The sequence below is a fragment of the Penicillium angulare genome, assembly GCF_028827245.1.
Source record: "Penicillium angulare strain IBT 27051 chromosome Unknown utg000001l_segment0_segment0, whole genome shotgun sequence".
In the NCBI taxonomy this organism is placed as follows: Eukaryota; Fungi; Ascomycota; class Eurotiomycetes; order Eurotiales; family Aspergillaceae; genus Penicillium; species Penicillium angulare.
This window is the reverse complement of record NW_026623160.1, coordinates 2087421-2110018: the sequence shown is the minus strand read 5'-3', so window position 1 is coordinate 2110018 and position 22598 is coordinate 2087421. Positions and strand designations below refer to the sequence as shown.

The 22598-nt window shown below is 44.9% G+C and overlaps 5 protein-coding genes across 5 annotated transcripts; 4 read left to right on the top strand and 1 right to left on the bottom strand.

The window, feature by feature from the left end:
- Window positions 1-1326: 1326 nt before the first annotated feature.
- On the top strand, window positions 1327-3404 carry N7478_000744 (uncharacterized protein; the record flags this gene model as incomplete). Its single annotated transcript, XM_056916959.1, has 4 exons — window positions 1327-1374; window positions 1429-1820; window positions 1874-2738; window positions 2811-3404. 4 exons carry the CDS (start codon window positions 1327-1329, stop codon window positions 3402-3404), a joined length of 1899 nt encoding a protein of 632 aa, XP_056784839.1.
- A 4269-nt stretch (window positions 3405-7673) lies between these two features.
- On the top strand, window positions 7674-8183 carry N7478_000743 (antigenic thaumatin domain protein; the record flags this gene model as incomplete). The annotated part of the gene is made up of 1 exon (XM_056916958.1): window positions 7674-8183. The coding sequence occupies one exon, from the start codon at window positions 7674-7676 to the stop codon at window positions 8181-8183; it is 510 nt and encodes a 169-aa protein (XP_056784838.1).
- A 1508-nt stretch (window positions 8184-9691) lies between these two features.
- Window positions 9692-12108, top strand: N7478_000742 (uncharacterized protein; the record flags this gene model as incomplete). The annotated part of the gene is made up of 2 exons (XM_056916957.1): window positions 9692-10573; window positions 10636-12108. The coding sequence occupies 2 exons, from the start codon at window positions 9692-9694 to the stop codon at window positions 12106-12108; spliced, it is 2355 nt and encodes a 784-aa protein (XP_056784837.1).
- Window positions 12109-17816: 5708 nt separating this feature from the next.
- Window positions 17817-18185, bottom strand: N7478_000741 (uncharacterized protein; the record flags this gene model as incomplete). The annotated part of the gene is made up of 1 exon (XM_056916956.1): window positions 17817-18185. One exon carries the CDS (start codon window positions 18183-18185, stop codon window positions 17817-17819), a length of 369 nt encoding a protein of 122 aa, XP_056784836.1.
- Window positions 18186-18473: 288 nt separating this feature from the next.
- N7478_000740 (kinase-like domain-containing protein) lies at window positions 18474-20151 on the top strand (the record flags this gene model as incomplete). The annotated part of the gene is made up of 4 exons (XM_056916955.1): window positions 18474-18518; window positions 18544-19272; window positions 19349-19411; window positions 19465-20151. The coding sequence occupies 4 exons, from the start codon at window positions 18474-18476 to the stop codon at window positions 20149-20151; spliced, it is 1524 nt and encodes a 507-aa protein (XP_056784835.1).
- Between the last annotated feature and the right edge of the window lie 2447 nt (window positions 20152-22598).

Below are 22598 nucleotides of genomic sequence, written 5' to 3'. Positions count from 1 at the left end.
GTTGGCCGCGCCGGGGCCAAATGGCCAATTCAACCAGAAACTCATTTGAGATGCCGTACGCGCAGCAGTGCTGTAGGACCTGATAGGCGTGTTGTCGAAGATGATCTAATAAAGCGACGTGTGGCTCTGATGGCGAGAGATAAAAAGGAAGATCAAAGACACATTCTTTTGAAAGGTGGTTCATCACGATCAATCTCAAGTCCAGCCAGTCCACAGGCTCTCCAGGAACTGTAAAGGAGAGGAATACAAATATGTCGTTGACAGAGGTCATAGGGCAAAAGAAATCCGGCCCATCCCACTGAAGGCAATATCGGTCGCAACTTTCGGGGAAAAGAAGACAGGTGACGGGGACAGGCAAGCTAAATGGCAGTGGGACCTGAAATATCATCGAAGCGTCTTTTTCATTGAAGGAGGGAATTTCCGGGGAGTCAAATATCAAGTCGTCCCAAGTGAACAGGAGTGGGGACTCCCCATCGCTGTTGCGCGTGTGGTCCTCTAAGTGTATCGGCTATTAGCAACATAATGATTTGTGATCTTGTGTAGACTCACCGGATGAAAGCATTTGTTAAGGGTTGGCGACCAATTTTGAGACTTTGCAGATATAGGCAAAGCAGGTTACCTCTATTTTATTACTCTTCTACGCGTCTTTATCTTCATCTGCACTACTTGTGTCACAAGTGTTCATATGAGAAATCGATCTGTCCTTGTTGATTTGTAACGCTATGTAGAACACGAGCGGGCACTACTGTTGCTTCAACTTTGGAAAGGCTTCTTCGCTGCTGTGAATAAAATGCCCGTGGAATGAACAGTAAAATAAACTGACTGGCATTTACATAGTATGAATGAGAAAGTGACACGTTCGTTCAATAAACACTCATCGCATTTAAACAGTGAGTGTAATCTCCCTGGCACGGTTCAAAACTACACAGAAGAAGCCAAAGCTGTTCAGACTGACCAAAATACAAGATACACACTAATTGAACCGCCAAAGGAGAAGACGAAAGAAAGAATATTTGAATTTTGTTTCTATATTGGGGCGAAGTCTTGAACGACCCGCCGTGCGCTCCGTATTGGATTTATTGGCATGTATGGTGATCTGTGTTCAAAATCATTAGAAGATCCCACTAAGACCGCGCAGGTTGCGTTCAAAGGAACCTCAAAAGAACCAGGCGTCTCAAAATCCAAGTCCCGGTGTATGGTACAATATTATCTTCCCACCACTAGAGTTTGCCTTCTCATACAAGTAGGATTTTCTCTGAAACTGTGGTACCGTTATCGACATATATGATTGAATGCAAATAAAGACACCAAGAAACCACTCCCATAATGCTTGACAAGCTTCCATTGGACATCCTGCTTCTAATCGCGAATTTGGTAAGTGTTCATTCATTTGGAAGAATCTAAGCTGACATTGATGACTGCCATCAGCTGTCAGCTAATGCCGTTCGGATCATGAGTCATGTCTCTTCAGGACTTCGTTGGCTTTTAACCCCCCTGGTCTATCGGGATATTGAATTCTGTGCTGTCAATGAATGGGCTTTGAATGTTCTCGACGTCGATGACTTTTTTCTCCACCACTGCGCGAACGTCGACTATCTTCAAAGCACGAGGCGAGTGTCAATACATGCTCCTGTCCATATTGCTCGCTTCAACCGCTGCGTAGCCTTCAATCTTTTTCGAACGTCAGAGCCTTCGAAGAGCTGTGTGAGCCTTGGAACAACCGACGAGGAGAAAGCACACGAACTCTTCCTCAAAGACATAATGAGTCAAATGCGGAGGGTCTTCAAGGGTCTAAGATCCAATTCACTGCGCTCGTTCACGTTTGTTAAAGTCGACACCATATGGTCTATCTCAACCTGCTAATCGACACTAGGTGGCGTTTGGGAACATGCGTTCCCAATGGAATCTTGAATCAGGATGGTTGTATTATCCAACATCAGAAAGGTCTAGCCCATCTTTCATTGGTTACAGATAGCTCATGTCCCCATGCAGCTGGCCATCTCGATGCTTTGCCGGACCTGTGCTCTTTGAGATCACTGGAATGGGAAGGGGTCCAGCACCCACGGGAGATCGATCTCTTGCACCGGTGCATTCACCGCAATAAGAAGCATCTTAAGGCTCTTTCAATCGGATTCAGCATAGGAGGATATCGTCCAGATTTCTATACGGACGTGCTCGGGCTGTGGGGAACCCTATCCCGACCTAATTCGGATCATTCGACAATGTCCCTTCCTTCACTCGTTTCATTGACACTCTCAAAAACGGGTATGCCTAAACAGCTTCAAATCAGTGGCGCGCCTGTCTTCTCCAGCCTGAAAGTCTTGAAATTACGCGCATGCCCTAATGCTCTAGAATTCTTGAAAGCCCTATCGGATTCCACGCCTCCTCTTCAACTCAAACGGTTCGAGTTCTGTGGTGATAGCTTGGCTTCCACTTTAGACGAAATAGACGATATCAGTATACTGATCTCATTTTTGCTATCATTTCGAGGCTTGAAGCATTTGCATCTGAAGATCTCGAATTTTGCACGCTCTTGTCGTTTCCGAACTGCGATCCAGCATCACATCACCACCCTGGAGACTCTGGCATATCACGAGCAACAACTTGCCCCAATTGACGACGACAGACTATGGTGGGACACTCGAGATTATGCTCCATTATGGATTTTTGAGCAGGCGAGAGATCTCCGCCTTCATAGGCTTTCTGCCCTGGCGCTTTGCGCGAGCCCAGCTTTTCTAGTGAGTCGCTCCAACATTTTTAAGGGGAAGGATCCAATATAAGAAAAAGGAGATGACTAACACTCGTTCTAGAGACCCGTACTTGAGCCAGCAGGTTCGGAGTGTACGCTTCAGATATTACATCTCCGGTTCGTGGGCTTGGACCATTTGCACCGCAATATTCAGTCCGAGGTGATTGCACAGATGAAAACAGGCCGTGCATACTGTTCATGTGGTTGTTGGGCCAATAATCTTCGACGAGGCTCAAACCCTCGTAGTAGGTGTAGTTTTACAAGCACGTGGGAAGAATCAATGACTTCTGATCTAATGAAAACTTCGGTTTCTTCGGAAATACCGGTCGGCTCTGACCTGTGTTTTGATGAGGCGAGAGAGATTGTAGAATTCGCGGACTGGGCATTTGGGCCGCGTGGTCTTCCGAGTCTGATGGTATTGGCATTTGGAGACTTTTCTTACGAAGAAAGATACCAGAGGCAACGATTTCTAGCACGCCGACGAATGAACGGTGTATCCAAGGAACCCGGCTGTGCAGAAAGCGAGGAATCTGATTGGACTCTGTGCATCACCAACAAGGTGTCCGCTCTCGATGAAGATCCTTTCCACGGATCTGACACGTTCTTGTCGGTATGTCCCGATGGGTCATTGATGGAAAATCCCGAGGAGTGGTAGAAGGTGCGGAGTCGGGCATGGGAAGACGAAGATGAGAGATGAGGCAACGAGTCTCCAGGTTGGCGTTGTAATTCGCCGAACGCCAACAACGACATACTTTCAACAAGAGATTTCATTGCGGCGATACAGGAGAGATCAGCGTAACCCTCCATTGAGCTTCTGTGTGCTATACATTGTGGGGTTACCAAAGAGCATTTCCAATTGCTGAGCCCGACATTTGCCACGATTGGCGGGGTTGGGAGAGGAGGGCGCAAGAATAAAGGCGACAGGTGTTCTTCTTTGGCCTTTCCGCTTCCGATCGGAAGATTCGATTACTGTACTTTGAGCAGAACATAGAGAATGATATTGTCGATTATATGAATGTAAAGTTACAGTACCATGGACCCACAAAGACCTAACCTGAACCCTGCAGGGCCCTTCTCAGAAAGCGTGGTTCTGCTAAACCATGACGTTCTCCAGGTCCTTGAAAATTGTTGCATTTCTTTCAGCTCTTCTTGATCACTTATGTGGGTTGAGATGTAACTAGAAGAGGATGATCAGATATTTCTTACCTCGTAGGGGCATTTGAATGACTTCACACAAGTGTCCAGACTAGAACATCGTCGGAACTTAATTTACGTTTCCCACACCGAACATGCCGTAGAACTCTGTATTTACTTTCAGAAGCACCCGAAGAAAACCATTTAATGTGTATACCCCAACCTCATCGTACTGGGTGGATGCGTATAGTGGGTTGTGATCATTATGCAGAGTGATGGCCCCACCTGAAGTACGCTGCCGTTCAAGTCCTGCTCATCTGTCTCTTTACCAAAGACTGGCGTTCTCGGGACGAATCTAATCTTCTGTATTGTCTTGCGCCATAAAGCTAGCCAAGCCCTGAGACTCATAACATGTCGGGGCTGACAAGTTCAGCGTACGTTGCAGCCTGCTGTCGAAGCTGGAAGTTCTTGCTTGCTCTGTCTTCGAAAAGCAGCCCATAGTGAGATTTAGATCGCGACGAGTACACTCGATTGGAAAAGGAGCACGAGGAGAAATCCGCTCGACTCAAGGGTGCGGCACATGAGGGCCCACCCGTCGATCAAGGACCCAGGACATCTTGACTATTTTCGCAGGTGGGCATTGTCGAAGATGCGACCCGGTTCAATCAAGGGGCCTTCCATGGAAGCTTACTGCAAGCCGCAGTTTATTCCACGGTACGCCTGCGATGGGGCTTTGGGAGGCGTCACGTTGCAGTGTGGGCAGGAAAATGGAGAAGATGATATGGTAAGTACATAATAGCCTGTGTGGTATTTGTTGTCGTGCCTGTGTGCACCCTTCCAGGTGCGAGAGCGCTCAGTCATATTTCAGCAAGGACCCGTTCTTACCAGAACCCGTCGGTCGCACTGACTACGGAGCGCGAAAGCTACTTTCATCGCCGTCTGTCTCGCCGGGTTACTGAGAATGGCATAGTTCTGGAACCAAAAATGGACGAATTCCAAAGGTTTCATTTTAGCCTACCATGGATGGCCGCGGTCTTGTTGTTGACGCGGCGCCAATATACACCCCCGGGGGTACAGCAATTAAGAGTATGACTGAGAGAAGGTGCAGGTGTGAAAAATTGCTACCAATGCGCTGATTTGTCTCTTGACCCACAATTATCTTACGGTTGCAACCAGCGTTTGGTGCCTATCGACCGGTCCAGGCGCCTATGGCCCACTTTTTTGACTAAAAATCGCATAACGTCGGAAACTTGGGTACAGTACCTAGAGTAAAAGGCATATCCACTTCATTCACATGTTTGGCACCCATCGCATGCCGTACTCTTCATTTAAATTGAGCTGACGCCTCGCACGAATTGAATCTCCAGGCAACAGTCTTGAGCAATTCTGTGCTGTACCTGTTGAGATGTCCTTTGGTTTCCTTTCGATACTTCTCATTGCTACGTGCACAATTGGACTAAGTATGGCCTGGTGAGATGTTCTTCGGTTCCCTCCCAGTGCATGTACTTGTCTCTGCTACACATTGTAGTCATAGATGGTCTGGTGAGATGTCCGCTGGTTTCCTCCCAGCACCTGGTTCAGAAATTCAGACGTTGATTCTTGCTGAGACGTCCTCTGGTTTCCTCGCAATACGTCTTCTTACAACACATTGTGATTATTGATGGTCCGGTGAGATGTCCTTTGGTTCCCTCACCGTACCTCATCATCCGCTGCTATCTAGTCTTAAAACCATTCATCTCGCAGAGATTCACTTCCCTCAGCGGTCTGCAACTAGCAGTACGCTCGCCTTTTTCCGCAGTTGGTTTTAATGTGTGATACCGTTCGATCTGAATTGCCTTCCGTGAAATCATGCAACATTTCAAACACTCATGACCGGAAAATTCTTGGATTGCCATCTAAAGTACGCTAATCCAAACTTGTCCTAGCGTTCAACGTTGTACGCATATCATATATACAGTACAATAATTATCTTTTACAGCCGTACGTTTTGCAAGGCTGCCCCAAATGATAATAGCTTCTGATCTAATTGGCATCGCATTTTCCCGATGTTCTGGGATTGAATCGAAATTGCACTACCGTGTCTTGATTGCGGACGATGTGGGCAGTATGGGCAAACATGGTATGAGTTGTTTCATTGAGACAGTCTCTCATTTTTGAACAGCTCGGTGCCTGTTGCACCGTGTCTGTCAAAATGAACGTTGAAAACTTGTCCTTTCAACAAATCCATCACGTTCGATCAGAATCATCGAAAAAAAATCCACTCTTCCAAATTATTCATTCTCAAAATCGTGTGATACCGTCTCGCTACTGAATACTTGGTCCTAGTTACACAGAAATCACACCCAACAATAATTACGATTAAGTGGTTCCTTCAAGCCTACGGGCATCAGAAAGAACATTTCAAAGTTCATGTCCATGGTTGCAAAGAAATGAGATCGATTACCCAGAAGTTTTTGACGCATCAAGGTCTTCCATTTGGTGTGGAATGCATAATTTCTCATTGCTCAGGAATTTGTTCTACAGATAGCAGTAAAACTTGCCTCATCTCACAGTACAGTCTTGCGGTCCGCTATGTCCCATTTGTAGTATTCATAATGACCCTCTGCCGGTATCCTGATTTCATCGAATTTTAATTCCTATGATATATTACAAGATATCCTTGCACGTATTCGATTCTCAGCCCCGAGCGTTAAATGATAGTGGTCACAATCTCGGACATGTTGTCTAAAGGCTCACTCAAAATGAGGACCCTTTCAAAGACCTGTTACATGGTATCGATTATTCTTTTGGGAGGCGGAAGCTTTTAAACAGCACTAACTGTGGCTTTCTAGGCCCCTTGGATTGGCATTCGGGTAATATCTCCGTTTACACTGTCTAACCATTCTACGTATACTGATTTTTTATCTATCTTTAATTAGACAATCCGCCTTACTTCTTCCTTGATTCACCTCCTCTAGACCATAATCGGGCGTAGCCTCGATGCAGATTTACGGGCTTCAATGGTTAAAGCGGAGTACATCTATAACTTGGTTTACCGCCGCTACTAAAGTAGCCAAATTGATATCTAATTGCTCTATTCCTCCGACTTTTGACTATTTTGGAACATTATCACTGGTCAATCTACCAGACTGGCGTTTCTTTCTTTGATATTTCCCTATTTTCACTACCTTGATCCCACGATTACTCTGAGCTTCGAGCCCAAAGCAGTCACAATAGATAGCCAAGAAAGCAGAGATCCATATAGGGTTCCGATCGTATTACGCAAATTTCAGATGCCAACGAAAGACTAGAAAAATTTCGTTGGGTTCATCTGCTCCAGTATCTCCACATCACGATACCCACATCACGATACAGATGAAACGCGTGTCCTATCACCCCTTTCTGGATGCAGTCTTTTGTGCTTGTGCGACCAGCAGAAGAAATATATAGTTACAAGATTGAAGATTTTCTTTTCCACTGCGATAAGACTCGTCTTTCTGTTTCTTCCTGTTACTTTCGTTGTGCATTAGGAATCAGCCACATGCGGACCGTCCTATAGTACCATCTACTTTTAATTCTGACTGCCTCTTGCGCTAAGCTCCAACTGATTGGGTTTCTCCTCGATTCCCTGGAAAGTGTGTTTGGCCATTTGTTTGAAACTCAAATTGAAGTAGCAGCCAGACTCTCATCTCCTCCACAGATAATATGTACATATATCTTCCAGACCCTGAATAGTGAATCAAAGTACCGAATTGTAGGTGAAGCTTCATCGGGTTTGTCGCTCCAAGCGCTGATTCTGTAAGGAAACACTATGAAGCTGAGCATTATCACAATTACCTGGCTTCTCGTCCGTCTCGCAAAAGCCGATACACAGCCAGGTACATTGATCGTGCACAACAACTGCTATTTCGCTGTCCACGTTCAGGGAGTAGCTGATATGCCGTACTTGCAACAGGACTTAAAGGCTGGCGAGACTTTGCATCTCCCATTCCGAGAGTCAGTCAGTGGCACAGGCAATTCATTGAAGATTGCAACCGAATTTGATCGTGACAACATAGCTCAGGTCGAATATAGTGCATGCTTTCTTGGCAGCCTCTGTTTCCCTAAAGACAGTGTCTTCTACGATCTCTCCAATATCGACGGAAACCCGTTCCTTCCATATGGGATAACAATTTCTCCTTCACGCAACGAGTGTACCACTGTGAGATGTCCGGCTTTCAATCAGCATTGCGACCTTGTGTATTATCAACCACATGACAATCAAGCCACTCAGGGGTGCGACGTTGAAACCAATCTCCATGTCGAGCTCTGTTCAGGATGAACGCCAAAAGGAGAGCCTCGCAACATATTACGCTTCTTGAACTCAACTTGGCACGTCGTTTCCTTTTGAGATTGTCCGTTTTTCTTGGCAAGTGTTTATATTGGAATTCTGTGTAAGACGAGAAGTTATATACGTGTACCTCAAGATAAACATGCTGTATGTAATTTCGACAGCCTTTCTGCATGTACTGTACAAGGAAGGCATGGGGCAAGTTTCTAATTGCTTGAATCAAGATATCGGGTACTCTACTATATCCGTTTTAATTCTGCTTTTTAAGTGTCTATCACCGGTTATTCTCCCCACGTTGTATCTGCTCGACACCTACCTCTCTCACACTAGCCGCCTGCTCCCTCGCTACACTACACATCGGTTTATTGAAACTCTTGACCTTAACATTCCCTGTGTTAACAAAGATGTACAGCGGTGATAGAAGCCTTTGGGATAAACGATGAGCGGAGCCTCCGCAAAGGTATTGAGGGTCGTCTGAGCCCAACGATCAGCGGACAAACAAGCCATTTCCCAAGCTCAAGCATAACATAGTCTTCGAGCGGAGCTGCAGAACAAGCAAAGTATTGGCAGAGCGAGCAGAGTTTTAGCACTTACGGTAACCAGGTCGGGTCACTGTAGTGAAATTGAAAGGGCTACGCGATACTGTATTTTAGGATTATTTTGTAAGTTGTGGGCCTTCAAGTGCCATTACGAAAAGTTAGAACTTCTGCAAATCTCTCACGCTTTCTTTCAGCCCTGTTTTTACGATAACGCAGTTCTTTTCCTGCGTCCATAAACTCTAATCAGGGGAGTACTTGTCGTTTGCATAGCAAGAAAGAAAAAAAAAAAGAGCAAGCATATGTAGAGGCAATACATGATCATGGACAAATTACGAGACCCATCTTGCGTCACCTTTTTTTTTTTTTTTTCTTTAGATGCAAGAACTTTTTCAAAAACGGGTTGCTTGGAATGCTGATTCATACCGAAGACGGGGCCTGTATCACACTGATTCCTCTTACAATACTAGAGAAAACCACCCCACGAATTATACATTTATTCCCTCAAGTTTAGCCAGACCCTATTTCATCATTTGGTGTGTACTTGAGCCTATAAGACCCTAAGCAAATGACACCTGGGAACGACTGTTTGACGCGCTCAGACCCGACAAAGTTTTGCTCCATTGTCGGATATTTGAGGGCTATTGCTTTGATACACGGGATAGACGGCTCAATAATAATGAGACAAATAAAAGAATACGTACTGTCTTTCATCCCAGTAACAGTGCCAAATAATGAGGAGACTAGGAGAATGTTTCGGATAAGAGAAAGAGCGGGTCTTTGACAAAATGATCAACATAAATCTAATGGCAAACTGTTTGGCGTATCAACATGGAAGATTGTAAGCCTGTATTTGGAGTATATATGAGTTTCTAAAGCCCTTACTGACTTGAAAGAGTCTGGCGTGATTTCGGTATCGGCTAATATCTAGAATCGCGGATTGCTCGCAACGAGCTCCACCTTATGACCGGAAGGAGAGCAGGCAGGTATTCTCGACATCGGAAGATTGACCCAGAGAAGCAGGCCTTGGTGGAACAAGAGGAAAACACAGCTTTCGTATATCAGGTCAACTATTTCAAAGGGACTGCCCGTGTGAGCCTTACGGACATCGCAATCGGAAACAACGTTAACCGGCTAATTGACGGCCATGAGAATGTGGCTCGTCTGAAAGAGATCATGAGAATTGAAGGCTGCTTTCGCCTGAAGAAATCTTGCCACGTTCCTGTTGCAATCAGTTCGGCCGACTGGGACTCACAGAGAGTGTGGTTCGATCAGACTGCCGAGCTGCAGGCTGATGCGCCTTTCTCGTCCTTCCCTCGGCTGTGCAAATGTGCAGATTATACCCTTCTTGCTCTTGATAGGGAAAGCCTCATTACTGCTGCAAAAGAGATATTCCAAGAGATAGGTGTACAAGACCCTTGGTGGATCGTCGACGTGTATGTTGTCAGTCCAGGTAAGACAGCTCCAATACACCAGCGAAGAGATTACTCGCCCGCGCTGAATGCATCAGACCAGTCGGAACTGACGGGAAGACAAGACCATGGCGCCGATAGAGATGACGCGTTCTTTCGGCCGCTTCGTGAGAGTTATCAAAAGGAGCGTGCTCCGTCAGACGGTCGGATTTATCAAAGTATTAGATATTATCAAAAGCGCCAGAACGGACCGGCCGAGAGGTTCTGGTGGGCTGTGCTGCAAAGAGAGCCTGCTAGCCGGAAAGGGGATTACTTGCGCACTTTGCCGTCGGTCCTGGCCGAGGCGTTCGACGCGCTTCTTCCGATCCCTGGTCTCTGGGCGGGTATGAATATTGGGGTGTTACATAAGCTAAAAGCCATGAAATGTTACGAAGTGAGTTTCAGGTACAATTCCCCCAAGCTCACCGCCTTCTTCTTAACCATCTGAGCGGCCAGGCTATTACCTGTTATCTTAGACTCATTGGTGACGTCTTCACCAATATGGCCGGAGGTCGTCAGGAATTGATGAGCCGATTTGACGCTTCGACAGTAGACATTCTGCAGTCCAGAGCCCCAGGTGTATCGACCTGGGACTGGCGATTTCTCCAGGAAAATCAAGGGAAGCTATTCTGCTTCGTCGAGGACCCCGGCGACCGTCATCAAATATGGGAACGATTGAGAACGATTAGATCTCCAATTCCCACGCTGAAAACCTTTTTCCAGGATATTCTTTACCTTGAAATAGGCCAAGTAATTATACAGCAAATTTGTCTTACTCCGCCAAATACTGAAGTCACAATAGATCAAACTCTAAAGCACCAGCACGATGGAGTCCAGGGTCAATTGGCATTAGAGCAGGCACCGCCTCTATTGGATGGCCTAAGCACGGAGGCACATCTCTGGGATCTTTGGCGCTTTAGTCTACAATTTGGGTTTGAAATGTCAAAGCGACGAGACCATTGCCGCCGTCTTCTTCGGAAACGAGAGGACATCGATCGCCTGGCTCAAGTCGGCCGCGAAAACGATCCAAGTGAGGAGCTCTCGACCGCACTTTGGTGTCATCTTTTTTGGCTAGCCCAAAGCCACGGGTTCAATATACCTCCCAATCATGAGCCTGTCATGTTGAATCATGAAATTCTCAACCCAGCGTTTATTGATCTTCCTTTAGATGATACACAAGACATCAACATTGAACGCCGATGTGGCCGGCCATTCATAGATGCTGCCAAGCCCGATCGATACGCTCTTTCGCTAGAAGCGCTACTTGATACTCGATCTTCATCACGGGTTAGCAGCGTATCCGTGAGGCAATCGGTCTTCCGCGCCTTTTTCAGCTATTTGGGCGTGGCTATGGTCACCGGTCCAGCTGAATTCTCCTCCGACCCCTTTGTAGAACAACATTTCTCGGGCGACGAGAATAACGTGACCTTTCACCTGACCCCAAGTATAAGCTCTTCGACTGGTCAGTCATTTGGTGACACTTTTGATGATATTCCGATAATCGTCACTCCCCCGCCGATTTTACCACCAAGTCAAACCGATAGTCAGACGTATATTGCACCAATGCCTCTCTACCACTTCCAGTTTGAGGTATTGGTCCTCCAGCATTTGAGTTCCATTTGGCTGCCAAACAACAGGAATGTGCTTAATTCGTTCTTCGAAAATCTACAGAAATTTGGCTTTCACATCTATCATTCCAATGATCTGTCAAGAGCTATTTATTGGTCGGACTGTTACTCGCTATACATCGACAACCCCCGGTTAAAGCTCCGAGCTGTATATTGTGAAGGCTGCTTTGAACACCCATGGAACTATTTGGACCATCATGATGAGCAAGCTGTGCTGTTGGAACCTAGCATCGTGCAAGTGACCACATGGCTTAGTGAAGAGATTATCAAAATGAGGAACATTGTAGCAGATCCCTTTTGATCAATTCCATGGACTCACATAGAGTGATACTTTTGGTCACGGTGGAATTGAATTGATACATATGCCCCAGACTCGTCAAAATCTGGTTTCTACTACTCAACGCTTTGGAGCAGTACCACCGCGAATGATCCGAAATCGTAGATTCTTGTACTGTACTGTATTTGAACATAGTGCTGGTTTTTCCCCACGCACTTGGCCGCGGATGATGTCCCGAGGTTAAGGTTTGACCGATTCGGTTAAAGAGAAAATACAAATTTCCATTACACAGTACGCAGGAACACACTTCCAGGAATTCCTCGATGCGCGTTTTATCTGATACTTCCCCAACCGCACGCCTCAAGGGAAATATGTCTGGTGACAAAGTGGACAGTCAAAGTGCTCTCTAAAAAACCACGTATCAACACACTCCCGGTGAAAGGAATGTAGACAGCGTAATTCGCGGGTTACTCGTGAATAGTCCATCTGTTCCAAGCAGATTGCACTAAAGAAGGTCGTCAATATCGTCCGTAGCTTCCACTCTATCTGCTCGGAGCATTGAGAAAGGACGCGGAGCCAAACGAACAAGGCAGTTGCATACTCACCAGATCACAAATTCAGTCAAAACTGCCCTTGAATCTCCGTTATCGTGGGGACTTATTCCCCGTTGCTCCGGAGTATAAACGCGTGAAACCGCATTCAAGCGTCTCAACAGTATTTGTTGTCTGCTTTTTACGCGCAGCAAATTTGCCCGGTCTTTTCGACGGACATAGATGGTGAGGCTATGCGGGGTCAGCTTGTCTGTCGTCGATCTGGTTGATTCAGGGGGTATTGTGGGTATTTTCGAGGTTCTGGAGAACCAACTGTCCGAACACGTCTAAAATCCAAAGGAGGTGAGACCTACCCTAAGGTTAATGCAATAAGCAGTACGACACTCAGGCCGCCACCGAGAGAAATACAAACGTATAATGTCGTGTGATCTGTATTGCCCATGGCATTGCTTTGAAACAATCACGGTTTAGCAAATTTGACGGCTGGAATTGGTGCCGCGTTCTGTACTCACAATGTTCAACTTGGAGTTAGCATGGGATAGATACCGTTCTAGAAGCCAACTCGAGAGTAAGCAAATTAGAAGGAGTTCTATTGTGTCTTACAGTGAGTTTTGAACGCGATTGTGATGACAAAGCCTATGGAACTGCAGTTGCAAAGGATGCCTCGTCTTTGTGCGATTCGAGAAGCAAAGTTTCATAGCCAAACAGACTTTTCGCGTCGTCTTCTGACATTTTCTCCTATAACACGCTTCTGGAGAACTGTGTCAGCGTGACCCAGAGAGTAACAGATTCCAGGGCACAATCCGGGCACATTCCAATCGCGTCATTTTGTTCAGCTGACGCGTTCCATGTCTGGAAATTGCCGCCTTTTTCAGAATTTCTTCAGGAAGGTTGAAATTTCCGAGCAGCGAATGGTCTTCTCCTTCATAACCATGGTGCTCGTTCACGGTTGAGGTTTCCAAGCGGCTTCACTATGTGTGGACTTGGGTTTTCGAGTAGTAGCAAGCCCATCCCCTTACGCGCAGGACTGAATTGAACTTTGTGAACAAACTCTCCCACACTGAGATATTTACCATTGTCGTTTACAACAAAATCAAGAGTAGCATAACCTTAGGTAAAATACTGAACGACCATATTTGCAAATGCTGCCTTCCTCATTCCTTTGAAGCAGCCATGAGGTGGAAGTGGCTTGTGGAATGAGTATTGCTACGAGAAGAATACAGATATGTCTTTGATGTAGGTGTCGTATCTTTGCAAACCTTGTTGAACACAGGATGTAGGCAGCTAATAAATTAAAGACATTATTATGCTTAGTATTCTATCCCGCCAATAAAACCCGCATCTCATTTTGTTTTGGATTCTGGCGTGCTGAGTCAATTACTGGGCCACCATTTGCCCGAAGACTTCCGCACACCGTGAAGCGAACTAATTTTCATATTCTGAGTAATAGTACATACGAGTGCTGATGACACGTCCAAAGGGTTGTATACGGTGACGGAAGCTCTTGAAGTCATGCTTGAGAAAGTACGGGGATCATATACGAATGTGTGGTTTCAAGATACATGTACTGTAAACAGAGCTTGCATAATCATTTGACAAACGGAATGTCGATTATTGTAGCTCCGCAAAAGTTCACAGAGCTAGACTAATAGTCTAAAGCGCCCTCTCCTATCCCAGGAACAGAAAGGCCCCCGGGTCAAGCAATATTGCTCCCAAGAACACTTTACTTCTTCAGATGTTCTGACGGGTCCTGGGAACTGGGCTGATCCCGATCACTCGATTTCGGCTTCTGGAGCTGGTGAATAAACACCGCAAAAGAGATGATCTTTGAAAATCTCCGAACGTCTTCGATGAAGATTGTTGTTCCTATCTCTAGAAGGTACAGTATAATGAAAGACGACAAACTTCTTTGATCTTAACTCTTCTAATATTTGCGGTAATAGAGCTGCGGTCACAAGCCAGGCCTGGCTCTGTTGCCGGCTTTCGAAAACCTTACACATCCAAAATGATTTTTGTCACGAGCAACGAGAATTTAGCACCCTTGGGGCTGCAATCATGTCACTCATGCTGTTTATTGATTCAACCCGTTTCCTTTTATGTTCGGGACCCTACAGAGGCTGTGAATATCTCGCTGCGAATGCCGGGGGGTGTTGAGAGGAGGATAAGCGGTTTTCCGAATAGTATGAAGTGGTTTGAAAAGCAGCAAATCCTAGATTTCCCGTTCGGCAAATATGACACTGGGCCAAAAACCTGAGAGTGCTCGGTGTGCTCAAGATTGTACAAAAGGAAGAACCCGGAGGGGTTTGATGAGACAGAAAGGGCCTCCAAGAAGGATAAAGAAAAACCATTGCACTAAAGAAATCTTAATAGGGGTTGAGGGCGACAGCTATAACGAGACTTCGAGTTGTCAAACATTGCTCGCCTGCATCAGATAGCGTGCCAAGATCGATGTCAATTCAGCACAAGTATCAAAATATAGACGTATAAACACAGATGAGTTGGTTGTCTTGTAAGCCTTATTCCAATATGTTTTGCTTCGTGACCTGTTTCGGCTTAAGACCTGCTTTGAATCAAAATCGCCTTTCCTGCGTATCTGTATGTAATGTCCTTCTCGGTCGCTTTCTACCTCATAAGATGCGTTTCGGGTGTATCTATACAGAAGACAACCTCTTCTAAATATTGTTTCGATGTTCTCGTTGGACAAGATCGAATTGGCTGAAGGTTTGCAGACCTCTGTTTTTTTCTCCCCGCGGAGCACGATCGCCAATTTCCTTTTGTTGCAAACGCTCTCCGGCGCTAAGGTAGGGACTGTCTCATGGCCAAGGATACAATAAAACAGACGCGATGACCCCCTCCCCTGAACATCCCAGAATTCCTGTCGTCCCGAAATTCATTCGATCCTACAGCGCAGAACATGTTCCGGAGTTTTTCTGTAGTCGCTGAAGATGGATGGTGTCTGCATTGGTGGCAATCACACTATTGTTGAATAGAGAGCTTAGTATAAATACATCAGAGAATCGCCCTTATATTCGGAAACCCATTCAAGTTCGACTGTGACCACTGATAAAATGAAGCTCTCCGTTCAAGCCCTCTTTACTAGCCTCTATATATCCGCAGCCATATGTGGTACTCTCCAGGTTATAGATTATGCGGGTGAATGCGTGATATGGTCTAACGATGTGTATGGATGTACGGGGTATTCCACATCATTTGGACTACTTAACGGAAGCGATGGCTCAAGCTAGTGAAGAATCCCTAGTAGAACTTGAAGTTGAATATTACTGACTTCTTTTTAAGCGATACCTCAACTTGTCAATGGAACTCGGACCTACTATTATTGGTTGGACGTCGATGCCTGTGGAACAGAGGATGGAAAGCCCAACGCATGGATTACTGTCAATTACACCGCTGCCCTTTCTTTTTATAATAATGCGAATGACGGATGGAATTGAATACTTGACAATGGATTTAAATCGTTTTCTTCTCATTCGCTTTCTTCTCTTCGGCTTATTTCTGTGACGCTCCTTAATTATAAAAAACTTACTCACTCGCCTCTATTTGACAACAATCACATTATTGATGCAATACCATTCAATTTATTACAGATTTGTATACGTAGAGCCGGCTAATAATAATGGACGTAGTAGCATTCATAAGGAAAATAACGAAGCTAAGGAAGAAACCAAGAAACCTGTAGGCGTGGAAGCACGAGACTTACATATCTGTATTTTACACCATTTGGAACTTGAATAGAAAAAAACATCTTCGGACCAGCGATATTGAGGTCCATAAGCTTCCCAGTGGTGACGGATTGCTCTACGATAAATTTGGCATTTGGAAAAGCGTGCGGGGGCAGATAATAATATGGATAGCTGGAGAAGGGATTTCATAGGTTTATATAATTCAGATTTACATAAACTATAATAAAACAATGCCATATGACCAGTAGTCTTGACTTACCAAAACTAATGCCACCTTCCTATTCACTCAACTGATGCCTACATTTCCGAAAAGGTGTAGGTAAATCTCTCCATTTTCCGCGTAGGAATGGCGGGTTTCGTAGCATTCCTCGCAAGATAGCCACAAATGCCATTCCTTTTTAAGCCAGACCTTTCGTTCCAAATTCCATTGCGCCCTCTTTTTCATCAGAATAGACTGTTGCTCTTCCGTTGAGAATTCAAACTCCTCCATACATGACTGGCAAATAGAGTGAATATTAATATGCCGTTTGGCAGGAAAAATGAAAGACCACAACCGAGTATAAGAGGATCCGGGGTCATAGGATCGAAGCTTGATTTTGCATTTGGCACGATCGCGGGAATCGCAGTCCGCGCAGGACCAAGTGATCATTCCTTTCATTTTCGACAAGTGCTGGATTTGTAAGCCTACTGTAGAAAATCTAAGGCGTTGGCTTACCTTTGATGACCTAGCGGAAGAGGACTAGGAGAGTTTGTATATTTGAAGGTCGTACATGGCTCTAGTTTTAGGATACATACCATCCTTATATAATGCCTAAACTAGTGCCTAAAACTAGTGCGCCCCGCCCCACTTTTACGAAGGCCAACACGGCTGTATAATGGAACTGTAAACCAAGCTTTCAATACACGGTATTGTGACGTGGAAAACCCTTCCCTTGCCCCTCGGCATTGGAAGGCAAATAAAAAGCGACTCCAATGACTTTACAATACAGAGATATCCGTTCAACAAACAAACCCTCGCCCAGCAAAACATACAATATGGACAGTCTCCCGGTAGAGATGTTGAATGTGATTGCAAATGAGCTCCCTATCTTGTTGTTGAAGAACTTCTCTCTGGTAAACTCGAGGTGCCGACAAGTTTGGCTGCCATTGCTTTTTCATACCTTAAGTTCACATTTTCATGGAATGGGTTCGATTTGTTGGATTTGATAGTGGATTCACATTTAGCCCAGTATGTGAAAGTTTTGCATTATGAGGTTTCTGAGATAATTGATCCACGTAAGACAAGACTCCCATGATTGGTATATTCAAGACCATATTGGACTAATTTTAAGCTCTGGGCCTAGTTGTTCAACACTGGGACTACTTTACAACATGTACATGTATATACACGCCCCATGAATATGTTCTTGATCAACGAGAGCTTCAGCTGGGTTTAAATGACGAATTCTCTTATCCCAGTATATATTCCTATTTTTGTCGTCTATGTGAAGATCAGATTTCTCTTCTGGAGAACCGTACCGACAGCGAACAGGATTCGGTGAAGCTGTAGTGTCATAACCACCGCCAATTTCTGGATGAAAGCCAGGCTTTGCCTAGAAGATGTCTGTAGAAGATTGGGCAAGGGTGTTTGATCGGAGAGGTATCTTGGTTTGTGTTTTCTCGGAGTTGGTGAAGTGTCTTGACCTGGAACGAGCTCCAATGTGCGGGATGATGGGGGTTCAGGCGAAGGAGATGGTGAGTGGTAGGGAGGTTGGGATGCGGAGTGGGCGTCAATGTATGAAGCAAGCCGACTCTTTTTCTGGTGCTTTACACGGTTCAACGCGTTACAAAGCTCCAACGGGCTAAACATTGTGGATGTTGTAGGCGTTGAACCTGAAGGGATTGGGTATCGATGAGAGATGGCAGATGGATCATGTGAGATGCGCCACCCCTGGGCGACAACGCGCGCGGTAAAAACAACGGTTTTATTAGTTGATCAAGGTTTATTCGGCTTCAGGCTGTTTCAAGTGGAAAGATCAAGAATAAAATAAATCCCTGGGTCCCCGTTCCCTCCACTTCTTTTTCCGTTCCTTCTTTCATTCATACATTGTTTGTTGGTTTGTTTCTCCGCAAATGAGAAATTTGTTCCGAGTCGATTATGTCTACGGTCGCATCAACCCCACCTTTGCCGAACACCAGAGGTGTGAGTACTGAACCAAATACTCCAGAGCCATTCAGCGACAATAGCTTCGCAAAACTTGTTAGCGATCGATAAGACCGCTCAGTCAGGCTCAGACTATCACAGGAAGTTCATTGGGGAAACAATTCTCGATAATAAGCCTACAAATTGCTTTGTTCTTTCGCTTAAAAATTTACCTCTATTCGCTCACATTGGATGGAGAGTTGGTAAAGGCCGTGAGTCACTACAGCATCGTGGTGTAGATCTTCTACTATGTTTGGATCAACAGGATGACGGAGCAGCTGGAATTCATGCGCGATTTAATTGGGTTAAAGGAGCAAGCGGCTTCTTTCTTATTGCCGATAACAAATCAGGGAAAAAGGTGTTAATGGATGGAGAGATATTCGGACAAGACCAGCGCCTTATACACCGGAAAAACACTATCATGATCGGAGAATGTATCTTTACATTGCAATATAGCATTCGAGACTCAGTCAAAGAAGAACAGTTCCAGCTAGACCTCCGCCACCTCTTCCGTCGATGTCATGGGGAGCAACATCCTTTAATCCTCCCTACTCCAGGGGAGAATGATTCTAGGATTGGGGATTGGATATTCCAACAACCACTCTCAAGCGGTGGTTTTGGTATTGTGCATATGGTCATCAATTCACATACGGGACAACCAGCAGCAGCTAAATGGATCTTGAAATGTAAGAGAAATGGGCGGAACGTGGATAAAGAGATAATAATGGCCAGAAAGATTTCTAAGTTTACCCATGTCAGTTACGAATTCCTTCTATCAATCGATATTCTTTGAACGTGGAAAGCTTATACATATCCTTGTCTCTTTATAGGACCGAATATGCAGCCCCCAAGAAATTATCCATCTTGATCTGAGACGGTCTAAAAGTGAGATTGTCAGTTTAGTTCCAATACATCAACTCCTTCATTGTCACTAACTTGATGATAGGACCGAATCCAGATGTACCTAGATGAAAAATGGACACCAACAGCGGAGAATCTCACAGATGAATATATTATCATATCGCCGTTACTTAATGCAACATTCCATTCGCTCTATGGATCAAATGTGTCAGCTGCTGGGAGAGAAACGTTTTTCTCACAATTACTGGAAGCGATTGCTTTTCTTCACGATCAAGGCATTTGGCATCGCGATGTGAAACCAGCTAATATACTAGTGAGGAGCTATGACCCTCCGGATTCTATGCTTACAGACTTCGGCTGTGCATCTGATAAGGCAGCCATTAGGTTTGATGGAACTGGAACCCCTCGATATCTTGCACCAGAGCAACAGTACGGGGAGCTACATGGAAAAGAAGTTGATTATTGGAGTTGCGGTATTATCGGGTTGGAATTGGTACGCGGAAGAGTGATCGAGTCAAGAATCAAACCCTGTGATGATGGTCTTCTTGATCTTGATGACCAAGATATAGCCAAGTTAAGCTCGCCAGACATTTTGTCAAAGTGCTCTCAAGCCATGCTGCAAATTGAGCCGCACTTGCGAATGACAGCCGTTCAAGGTTTAAAGCTTTTTCAACCCCCTCGAGTGCAACAGCAAGGACCTGTCAAGCGAAGGATTGACAGCTCTCCGTTGTTGAATGATGAAAGTTTAGCTACGCCCGCGTTGAACAAGTAGTCTAGTTCGGAGCCTGATAAATAACACATGAAATGCATCTCAATCCATTTGACATACTTTATGAATATCCCAATTGATAATTGATAAATAGTTATGGTTCTTCATTGGTAACTTACTCTAGAGCCGTGCTGAAAGAAGACCCGGATTTGCGAATGACAGCTGCTGCAGCTCTGCGGTTTTTTTCGGACCTCGGGCACACATCTCAAAGGAGTGATTCAAGAGTGATTCATAACCACGCTTCTCCTTTATGTTGTACAAGGGTGTTATATTATAGTGAAAATTGAACAGGATAGGTGCGCAATTTTATTTCCATTAGTAAAGTAAAAATAGTGTATATAATCCCTGTATTGTGTGAAGTGGCTGGTACTTGTAAGAAAGTTACATACACTAAATTCAAAATTCTTCTTACGCAAATTAAGTAGACCCACGGATAGAATTCTTTCGACGATTTCGCAACTCATCTGTAAGTCTTCGGAGACACCTTTCAGACGATATTTGAGATTCACAAATTGGGTCTCCAACTCCACCTGCCTCATAGATAACACCGACCTTCCGTACAGCACAATCCTCCAGTTTGTATACTTCCTCCCGGTAGGAATCTGTATCTCTTTCCTCAAGTCCAGATATAGGAAAAGATGCCCCTTGGGAGACTTAAAGTACCTTTCGGACAGTGAACTCTAACAATTCTTGAAGGTACAATCTATCCTTCACAACATCGAGAGCTAGAGATTTGAGAATGATTTCAAGTATCTCGACACTTGATGAATCATGCGGCCCGCAAGCCGTCCTTGCACCTTTCTTCCATTGCTCAGAGACTTTCCCATGACGTGCCAGCCATTCCATACACTCAAGGTCATTTGCAGCTCCGCGAACCGCAACTTCCGATGGCTGATAACCACGTAGAAACAGCCAATTGTACATTTCCGCTGGCCTATGGGCTGACGCGAATAATGGCCAGTGCGGTGGTTCGTTCTTTTCTTCGGGATCGGCTAGATCTATTCCTAGGGCTAGCATTTCGTCCGCTCGGTCGGGGGTCATATAACGGTAGACATTAGAGAAACAAGGCTGAAACCAATTACTGATAAGCCCCTCTCTAATTTTGATGCGGTCCCAGGAAATTTCGAACCACTGTTTCTCCCAGGTAGATTGGGCAAGAAAGGTCATGCCATAACTGACAACATTGAACAATTCAATAAACTCAATTGCAGAGAGAATATGGGCTCCTGCTAAAATGACGTTTTCATTCCTTCCCCTAACTGAGAAACTTTTTTTCCCACATACTTCATTAAAGAGGTACTCTATTTCGAACAATCTGGTATCGAATAAAAACCCAAAACATGATGGACATACTTCTATGGTTTCTGTGACCAGACTCAAAATAACGGAAGGCTGATTCCAGGTGTTCAATTTCGAGAAAAAACTTGCAATGTCGGTTCCCAGTTTAGAGTTGGGCGAAATGTTCGTGAGTGTGCAGGCCTGCGTGCGAACTCTTCCAAAAAATTGAGTTCCAGATGATAGAGAACCTAAGCTCCCGAGGGAGAGCCTCAATTCTTTTGAAGAATTCGATACTGGCATTGATGGTTTCCAAGCTCTCAAATTCCAGTAGAGTGTTCTCTGGGTCAACAGCGTAAACGCTGTTTACAGGCATTCTGTAGGCTTTTGATGGACAGTAGAAAAATTAATTAAACAGCTTGGAGTTGTTGTTTGGGTTTATATATTAGCAATACTTGAACATGAATACTTCGGGCTTCCATACGCCACGTCAGAATCCCAAAAAAACCGCGATTACCCAAAATCCTCAGCGCCATGGTCAGTGTTTTTCGAAATGCAGTCTAACTAATATATTTCGACTTTTGACAACGGTGGATCTGAGTTTGCAGATGACAGCTACCACAGCTTTGCACTACAGCACTGGAAAGTACATACTCAAAAGAACATACGAACATTATGGCGCTGTATGGAATATACTATCGAGTTTCCGGTAAATTAAAAATGCATTCTAACATAAACGAACGATCGAAGAGTTCAAATGTTATGATTACATTACTCCTTCATCTCGACTAGGATGGTATATTATATTGAATATTGAATAGGATAGTTGGGCAATTTTATCTCATTGGATGCTTCAAATAAAGAAATAAAATAAGCCAAGCGCCCCTTATAGTAAGACAAGTCCTACCAATCAGCTAAGCGCTGGTACCAGGAATCTTCCTCAACCTTGTAGTCCTCCGAAACAGGCAAGCTCGGAACAAAGATGCCCCGTCGTATCACACGGACGTTGTCAATATCTTCATGCAGCTAAGTCGCCTGCCCCTCTGTTACTTCTTTTCCCTTCCTCTATGACTGGAGGACTCATCACCATCTCTCTCACCTTCCGTGATAATGGAAGATCAGCGGCTCGAGCTCGTAAAATTTCAATTTTTTCCTACTTGCTGTAATTTGTTGGA